The sequence below is a fragment of the Tachypleus tridentatus genome, chromosome 12 (assembly GCF_004210375.1).
Source record: "Tachypleus tridentatus isolate NWPU-2018 chromosome 12, ASM421037v1, whole genome shotgun sequence".
Classification (NCBI taxonomy): domain Eukaryota; kingdom Metazoa; phylum Arthropoda; class Merostomata; order Xiphosura; family Limulidae; genus Tachypleus; species Tachypleus tridentatus.
Window position 1 is genome coordinate 47,111,387 of NC_134836.1, and position 9,658 is coordinate 47,121,044.

Consider the following 9,658-nt stretch of genomic DNA (forward strand, 5'->3'; position numbering starts at 1 on the left):
GATGTGTAGAAGCTTCTATATAAAGATAATTTTCCACAAACACCACGTATAAGTTACTATGATATTTGAATAGAGGGACGGAGTGAGTGTGTGTGTGTTCTTATAGCAAAGCCATATCGGGCTATCTGCTGAGTCTACCGAGGGGATTCAAACTCCCATAGACTTGACGCTGTGCGAGTCTACCGAGGGGTTTCAAACTCCCATAGACTTGCCGCTGTGCGAGTCTACCGAGGGAAATCAAACCCCCACAGACGTGCCGCTGTGTCAGATGGGAGACAAGAAGAGAGGATAAAATTAAAGACAAATATATTTTTTCGAGATATTATTGGAATTAATAATAAAACTTTATTATGCTTGAACAGTCCATATGAATGAATTAGGTTTAACATTTGTCTAATATACATTATTTACGTATTTTAATTTTCTTAATTTATGTAATATTTTATAACTTAAGAAGTACACTGGAGGTATATATATATATATATATAAAGGTTTTATTAATGGACGCTAATTAGGTAACAACATCTATTTAATGTAAATTATAAATAATTTCCATTATTAACAATAATAGAATTATCTGTGGTTGAAATTACTAAAATAAAAATAAAACGTATCCAATATACTAAAAACGACATGTAAAGACATTTTCCCCGCTAGTACAGCGGTATGTCTACGGACTTACAACGCTAAAATTAGGCGTTCGATTCCCCTAGCTAGGCTCAGCAGATAGCCTGATGTGGCTTTGCTATAAGAAAAGCACGCACATAAAGACAATTCTAAGTTCAACCGTATAAAAATAAACCTTCACCGAGTGTTTTACGCTAACTTACCAACATATGCTAATATACCCCATTTTACCTAATATTTCTGTTAACTGTATGTGTGATCGATGTTTTTAGCGTTGTGTATATACTTCTTAAATATAACTTATTGACTCTTTTTTTTCTGATGTTACAAAACACTATAAATACTTGCAAAAGTGCAGCCATAAAAGGTTGCAATATACAATAACTGTAATAAAAAAAAATTGGCAGAACATAAAACGGAAAACACATCATGAACAACTGACTATGAAAAGACAATTCAAAACCACACTTTACCTTTTGTGCTAAGGTCCATTTCGATCTGGAAACCGTTTTATTTTATTATGTTTTTGAGTTTGAAAATGTCAGGACCAATAAAATTAGTCTCTTTATTGCTGGTTAGGGCCAAAATCTACAATCAGGAAAGAACAACAAGAAGTGATTGTTATCAGACAAAAATAAACACCTGGATACCTTCATCTAAAAAGTGAAACAATGTTTTTAACATAAACTGTTTTACTTCAACGATTTTGTAAAATTTTGTTTTTCTTATATGAGGTTATTAATGCATATTCTCAAAACTGTAAACTAAAGTAAATATCGTGGTGAAGTATAGAGTTTGAAATAAAGCTGTACAGTAACAAGAAATTAGTACCTTTTGAGTTTCATTCTTTTGTGATTATACGTATTAATACGTACTGTATTAATTGTTTTGAGTTTCGAGCAAAGCTACACGAGAGTAGAAAGAAGGCAGCTAGTCATCACCACCTACCGCCAACTCTTGGGCTACTCTTTTTGCCAACGAATAGTGGGATTGACCGTCATATTATAACGCCCCCATAGCTGAAGGGGCGAGTATGTTTGGTGTGATTGAGATTCGAACCCGCGACCCTCAAGTTACGAGTCGAACGCCTTAACCACCTGGCCATGCCAGGCCGTTTTATATATATATGTGTGTACAAAGGAACTATTGTTAGAAATTAAGTTTCGATACCCATGTGGGCAGATAGCTCGTTGCGTAGCTTTGAGTACTGCAAATAAACTAACTTTTACTTGTTTCATACTGCATAATTTGTATAAATAGTTAAATAATCACAATAGTTACCTATAACCCGATTACTGAACTTTTTACATATTTGTGATTACGAATTTTCATTAAACTTTTCTGTTACAAAATGGCAATACTATTGGTGATTATCTTTTGTATTATTACTTCTAGGTTATTAGTAAGAAAATCGTCTATTTGTTTAAATCGGTGTTTGGTTTGAAGTCTGAGCGATTCACGCAGAAGATATGATGGAAATTGTTCACTTTAGTGTTAAAACGAAACAAGCATTGTTCATTGTTCTCTCAAGCAACAATCTAAATTTATATTTTATTTATTTTGATTTATTATTTAGATGGTATTTCTACTATGTTTACAATAATTTATTGCAACGATATTTTAGTAGATTTAACATTAAAATAAAATACTTATGAGACTTAAGTGTTTAATAATAGCATTTAAGCCCAGCATGGCCAGGTGGGTTAAAGCGTTCGACTCGTCACCTGAGGGTCGCGGTTTCAAATTCCCGTCGCACCAAACATGCTCGCCCTTTCAACTGTGGGGGCATTATAAAGTACGATCAATCCCACTATTCGTTGGTAAAAAAGTAGCCGAAGAGTTGGCGGTGGGTGGTGATGACTAGCTGCCTTTCCTCTAGTCTTACACTGCTAAATTAGGGAGGGCTAGTGCAGATAGCTTTCTTGCAGCTTTGCGCGAAATTGAAAAACATATAAAACATAATGATGGCATTTAAAAAATATGTCAGATCTTGTATTATGAAACATGAATTGTAGACTAAGCTTGTCTTAGCCCTTTCTTTAGTTATTTGCCCCCTCCATTACCACAGCGGTATGTCTGCTAGAAACAGGATTTCTATACCCGCGGAAGGCAGAACACAAATAGCTTTTTGTTTAGCTTTATGCTTAACAACAAACAACATCATTATTTATTTAACTCTATTAAACATATTTTCATTATGTTATACTTACAATTCAAATGAATAGGCGCAAAGAAAGACATAGCTCCCCATCCCCGAAGACAAGAAGTATCTATCCTAACTTCGACACCCTAAACCACTTTTTAACGGTCGTCAAAAGGGTACATGTCAGGTTTGCTGAAAATCAGTACAGTGGTTTACCAGTTATTAGTGGACACGTGTTATAAGCAGACACAAATAATGGTTTATAACACCGTTTCCCAAACTTTTATCATCCATGCCTTCTTTAATAGATATGGTTAATTGTGTGCCTCTTATTTTTCTTTAAATCAGTGTTTGTTTAATTTCGCGCAAAGCTACGATAGCTACCTTCGCTAGCCGTCCCTAATTTAGCAGTATAAGACTAGAGGGAAGGCACCTAGTCATCACCACCCACCGCCAACTCTTGGGCTACTCTTTTACCAACGAATAGTGAATTGGCCGTCACATATTAATGATCCAACGGCTGAAAGGGCACACATGTTTGTTGTGAGGGCGATTCGAACCCACAACCCTCAGATTACGAGTCGAGTGCCTTAACCACCTGAACATGCCGGGCCCTTTAAATTAGTGAAAGAGAGTTAAATGAAGGAAGTAATTAAAATGCTACACGTGTTCCACTAATTACTCATTATTTTCATTTGTAAAAAAAGTACATTTAAACGCTTAATTCTACTTTACTGTACTATTGACTTTACCTCAACCACACACGCCGCCTAAGAGGTCATTTGCACATTCCACACTTTGGAAAGCGCTGTAATGAATGATGATGAAATACTGCCCGCAAAGAAGACTAGTGACCTTCCTTCTAGTTTTGCAATGCTAAATTAGGGACAGCTAGCGCAAAAATAAAATATGTCGTATTGCCTTGCACAATATTCAAAACAAACTAAAACTAGCGATCAAAAAGGGTCGTTGAATATAAGAAATAACTGAATTTCAATTTGAAAAATTAAACATTTGCAATGACTCGATAAAGTTTAACACATGTAGCGTAAAACAATTTGTGAAACAGTTAGATGTGTAACACTGACAGCGTTTCCTTATTTCCCCCAAACATTGTCATCACGCAAAAGACTATTATTGCACAAAATATCTTTTAACTATCATTACATCATTAACCAGTGATTAACTGCAAAAGAAAATTCCTTACGCCCAGTAACTGTAATAACTTATTCCAACGTGGTAGTTAAGTTATCGAGAAATGACTAAGGAGGTGATAGGACCATTTATCTTCTTAATGTCTCTCTTGTTCATGAAAACGCATTTCTAGTCTAGACTACTTATTAGAAGAATTGAAACACTTTCTGGTAGACTTTAACGTCTAATTGCTTGCAGTTTCTAAAAAATACGGTTACAACAATCTTTCTGAGTTCTAAGTATTGAGGTAAGAGAAGGTATAATTTGTTTATGTCAAAGTGTATCTGAGAAAGAATTATTTGAATGGAGATTTTAAAAGTTTTCAAATAATAATCCTGAACAAAAGCAGTCGTCTCGCTTTATTAAATGCTTTAGAGAAAGAAAACGAGTGCATCTCTTTTTCTTTATACAGATAAATTAACTTACACAGAGTATTTGTATGTCTTATACAGCAGACTGAATAGTCATATATTTTGAAATTCAATTTACCCACCCTACGCTCAGTATTTAACAGCATAGTTCATGTTACAATTACATTTTATAACTCGGACATATTTTTTAAATTACGTTTTGTATGTATTTAACATTTTAAACATGAGAGAAAATTAAATACCAATAACCATGGTACATCGACATATTTGATTCTATCCTAGTCTGACCTCTGATTTGTATTAGATAAAGACTTTGATTGTTTTAATTAAAAATCGATTAAAATGAGTGAAAAAGCCATGTGACATTTTCAAAATTTAGAAAATTTATAGATTGAGTTGGTTTAACTTTCGATATTGAATAAAGTAAATCCTCAAAGATGAATCTAATAAATGAAAACAGCTTAAAGTTGTTTTTCAATCAAATACATTATTTCTTTGAATGATCATGCCAAGATACTTTATATATATAAACATGTTTACAACGACTGGTAACGTTTTCTTCTTTAACCACGTGTAGTGTTAAATGGTAAAGCACAGACTACTGTTCCACAGCGGCAAACTCTTTCGTAATGGTATCTCTTCGTCTGAAAATAACATGCCTCGTTAAAACATGTAGAATAGTTTTTAAATGGAGGCAAATGACTGTGTCAACAAAAATGTTTGATTTTTAACAGTGAAAATTTCTTGTTTATTTATGTATTTGATATTAACTTTTTCTTTGAGAACGATCAATCATACTGAAGTCAACGTTATAGCTTTTTGTCCATAAATAACTCATGAACAAGCGATTCTCTAGGTCATATTTGAGTAGCTCACAGTTACATAACTTCTTCGATACGTCTGATAAAAGCATAGCATTAATTTCTATTTCTACTTACATCTAGCGAAAAATATGTTTTGTTGGATACAGGGCTGGGTGGTTTGACTTGACCTTACAGAATCAGTGTAGTCATATATGCAAGCTAACTTGAGAGTATAGAAAGTCATTTAGCAGACTTCCTTTTAGCAAAGTTTACTCTATATCCTTTTTGACATGGTGCATCACTAGAATTATAATAATGTTTTTTTAAGAAGACATCTGTTTCCTCCAACATAATTCAATTTATAACATGACAAATACAGGTTTTACGGGGTTAGTAGTGGTTTTCCATTCGTTTACAGGTGTTTGGAGAAAGTGTCATGCTAAATTCTTGCGTCACTTTTATAAACCTACATCTGCAAGATATATTTTGCAGTTCCAAATTGTGTTTGTGTGTGTTTCATAAAATAAAGTCACATCGGGCTATCTGCTGAGTCCACCGACGTAATCGAATCACTGGTTTTAAGTAGCTGCGTTGGAAATGTGTGTTCTTAGGTTGTTGTGATTATATACTTTTATAATTCTTCATCTCCTCTGGTGCATGTCAAGTATCTGATCAAAGAGTGACCCTCCAAAAAATAACTCAGATATCCCAAATCATGCTTTCTTAAAAATTCTTTGGCGAAATAGGAGAGTTTCTTCTCAGAAATATCTCAAAAGGGTTGAATTTCAGGCTCCAAAGTACTTGCAAGTCATTCCACATGACCTAAGCTGCAATCAAGAAAAACGTTGGCTTGGACTTATATAGACACAAGACTAAAGCGGGTGGAAATATATCCTGTTACCATCACATAGTATGAAAATCCTTTACGTATTAAATTATTTATTCTGAACTAATAGAGTAGAGAGAAAGCAGCAAGTTACTAGCACGAACATAAACTCATGATTAACCGAATATTGAGACCTATGACGTACCCAAAGTGCTGAGAGTGAATTTTTGTTTGTTTGTTTAATATTTAGGCGGGGCGGTAATGGAGCAATAACTGTGAAAAACTACAGCATCATAGTCCGGTGTACTAACCAATGTGCCATTTTCTCCCTAATAAAAAGTTTTGTTTTGAGTTTCGCGCAAAGCTACAAGTGACGGCATTTTAAGAAATCTGTCATATTTTTAAGAACTTCGAATCATGACAGGGGTTTGTTTGAAAACCAACCACACTATCACTATTTACTCTTCACATAACGGCCTTTAGAAAGTAGAAAGTAAAACCAGTTAATTATATATAGATCAAAAAGGAAACTAAACAGCTTTATAAACTTGGATAGATAGTAAAGTATATTTCAAAAAACTATTAATTACAAGTTCTAATGGACTGATTAAGTTTAAAAAATCTGATTGCTCGAGGTATAGTTTTATCTGAAACTGGTTTTATTTAAGTTGCTATATTTTAACTGAAACATTAACATCATAATAAAAATATTCTTAATGAGTGAATGATTCTAATTTAGTGCATTCGCAACACATTTTTTTCTTTCTTTGAACTTCGCGCAAAGCTTCTCGAGGGCTATCTGCGCTAGCCGTCCCTAATTTAGCAATGTAAGACTAGAGGGAAGACAGCTAGTCATCACTATCCACCGCCAACTCTTGGGCTACTCTTTTACCAACGAATAGTGGGATTGACCGTCACATTGTAACGTCCCCACTGCTGAAAAGGCGAGCATGTTTGGTGCAACAGGGATTCAAATTCGCGGATTACGAGTCGAACGCCTTAACCCACCTGGCCATGCTGGGCCCTAATAAAGAGCAGTTACAACGTCTGTACTACACACATGATGTATCTGAAGACGATGATAGAGTAAAACATTTTTTTCAATATTAGAATGCAGTCTTCTTGAATTAGTTTACAATAAGTTGAGTTCTATTTATCGGATAACTCTAAAAATTACAACAGCTTTACCAACTGTAATAGGGCAGACATCACAATCTTAACACACTATCATCATAAATCAACGAACAAAAAGTAATAATTCTCAAATATGTTCTTAATCGGTTTTTAAGAATGATTAATATTATTAACACTGGAATACGTTTTGTGCTTACGCATTAAACAAATCGTATTTTACGATACAACATGTAATTTTGTTTGTACATGGTAACTCGATGTTTTTTATTCATTTCAATAAAATCGGCTATTTTGATTTTTATTTTCATTATAAAAATGGCTTAAAAACACCCTTATAGTAACGTTTGTATGAATTTCCAAAGTCATTTAGCACTTTCATTCTAAATAATATTAACGATATTTTAAAATTATACATTTCTATAGTCGATATTTTTACAAACAAAGAAAATTTACATCACCTCGAGATCCAGAAAAAATTTGAATATCGTCTAGATGTATTTCTTGAAATCAACTCTTATTGGAGAGTAAAATGCAACTTATTTTAATTTCAACTATCAAATAGCAGTTCAAACAATAATGATAAAACATCTAAGAAAACAGTTTCTTATTTTGCATAATATTCTTTATATTAAAAACTAATAATATATATTATCATCATAATTTTGATAATATCTGATAAAACATATATTGTTAGAGTACATCATTCAATCTCTAAAAATGTGTAACAATCTTTAATTGTTCTTGATGTGAATAATTAAATTAAAACTGAGCATGTGTAGAAGGTTTTTTAAAGAATTTAGTGAAACCGCGTCAGTGCTATGCTTATTCTAGTTAACCCAAGTTCAATTCCATAAAATATGTTAATGATGTGATTATATCCATTTGCAAGAATTATGAAATTAACGCAATTTTTAGCGTATTTTCATGAATGTAAATTAGGTCACCTAATATCCTATGTCTAGATAGATGAATAACTGAATTATGATATAAATTACATCTATTTTGATAGAACACTAAAGAAAAATTGAAAAATTTATAAACTTATAAAAGTTCAATATATAAACAGTACCATAACCACAAAAACTTTTTTTATAGAACACTATTTGATGTCGACTCTTGGTGCTAAGGATAAAGAACTGTAGCAGTTTGGACGATTGATTGAATTAACCAACATTTTTTTTATTTTTTGAGGGCTCCGTAGGATCAGGTGGTTAGGGCGTTCGACTCGTAATCTGAGGGTCCCGGGTTCGAATCCCCGTTACACCAAACATGCTCGCCCTTTCAGCAGTGGGGGCATTATAAATCATGATCAATCCCACTGTTGGTAAAAGAGTAGCCCAAGAGGTGGCAGTGGGTGATCCTTTTGTAGCCTCACGAGAAGTTTAATAAAAAACAAACTAACAATCTTTCTATCAATAATAGTGCACCTGGAAATGTACTTATTCGTTCCCTGTATAATAAAGATGATTTGAGACAGAAACACTAATGCACTATTAATTAATTAACTAAGCAGTGCCAATGCAAAATCAGTTGTTTTTTTTTTCCATAACTACTGCCTCTTGCATGATTTATTCACATATTATGTTCATTCATAGGATCGCTAATGCGTTTCAGTTTCATACTTTAAAAACACTCACTTAGCCACCTATATAGTTTCAGGTCAAACAACTAAGTTCTTTTTTGAAGTGACTTTTGGTGGGACGCAGTAAACTTAAAACGAACAATATATATATGGTACGTTTTAATGTATTGTTTATTATTTTAATGACTCTTAGTTATTTAACTATAAGGAACTAAAAATATTTATTACTTATGAATGTTTTAGCTGTTTGCCTAATCATGCCAAATCAAATAACATGTATTGTATACATATTATGTATATATATATATATATGTGTGTGTGTGAGTGTTTTCAGTAATCTACTGCGGTGAATTAAAATTACATCTAAATTCCCTCCCTTTTAATGAAAAATCTTATTGAAATGAAGTATTTACACTGTATTTACTTAGTATGAGGTTTATAGTAGTACGATTTAAACAAACATGCTTACCTACTAAAGGTTCAACTGTCATTTGCTCTGCCTCCACAGTGAGTTCTGATGAAGTTTGAACTGAGATTAAAGATTGATTCTTTAATAAAATTTTCACTTTTCGTCTATTTGAATGTTCCTGTTACCAATGCAGAGTGCACATGTGGAGTTACGCGATTTTTCACTGTTTTCCTCCTCCTTATATAAGGGCGAGCAGTTCTAAATCATATTGCTTTTGATTGGTTGTCATTCAGGGTTTAACTCAACTCATTCACGTGGATAACAGATGACGCGATGTCTCCGACCAACTAGTTATCAGAGGAAGCTAAAGTCACCTTTGGCATGACTCAGAACTAAGCACCTGCTGTACACAATACATACATTGTAACCACATGTTAATGTTTGACATTGATCCCAATAGTGTGTTAAGAATTGTTTTGCTTCGCATGGCTATCTTACTTTGTAAGAGTGTAAATAGAACGGTCGTTAACAAAAAAACGCATAAGACGTTTTTTAATGTTTCCTTACTT

The 9,658-nt window shown here is 33.3% G+C and overlaps 1 protein-coding gene across 4 annotated transcripts in view; it reads right to left on the minus strand.

Moving 5' to 3' along the window:
- Positions 1 to 9,365, minus strand: part of LOC143233204 (paired box protein Pax-6-like) — a 40,367-nt gene extending 31,002 nt beyond the window's left edge. Inside the window, exons 1-3 of one of the 4 annotated variants that reach the window (XM_076469179.1) lie at positions 9,150 to 9,351; positions 5,274 to 5,965; positions 1,101 to 1,215 (exon numbers count right to left, since the gene is read on the minus strand). In XM_076469179.1, coding sequence (XP_076325294.1) covers positions 1,101 to 1,119 — 19 coding nt within the window. In that variant the 5' untranslated portion in view covers positions 1,120 to 1,215; positions 5,274 to 5,965; positions 9,150 to 9,351. Of the gene's footprint in view, positions 1 to 1,100; positions 1,216 to 5,273; positions 5,966 to 9,149 lie in introns of all 4 variants that reach the window. The other 3 variants (XM_076469178.1, XM_076469177.1, XM_076469180.1) reach the window with 3 other exon arrangements.
- Positions 9,366 to 9,658: the final 293 nt, after the last annotated feature.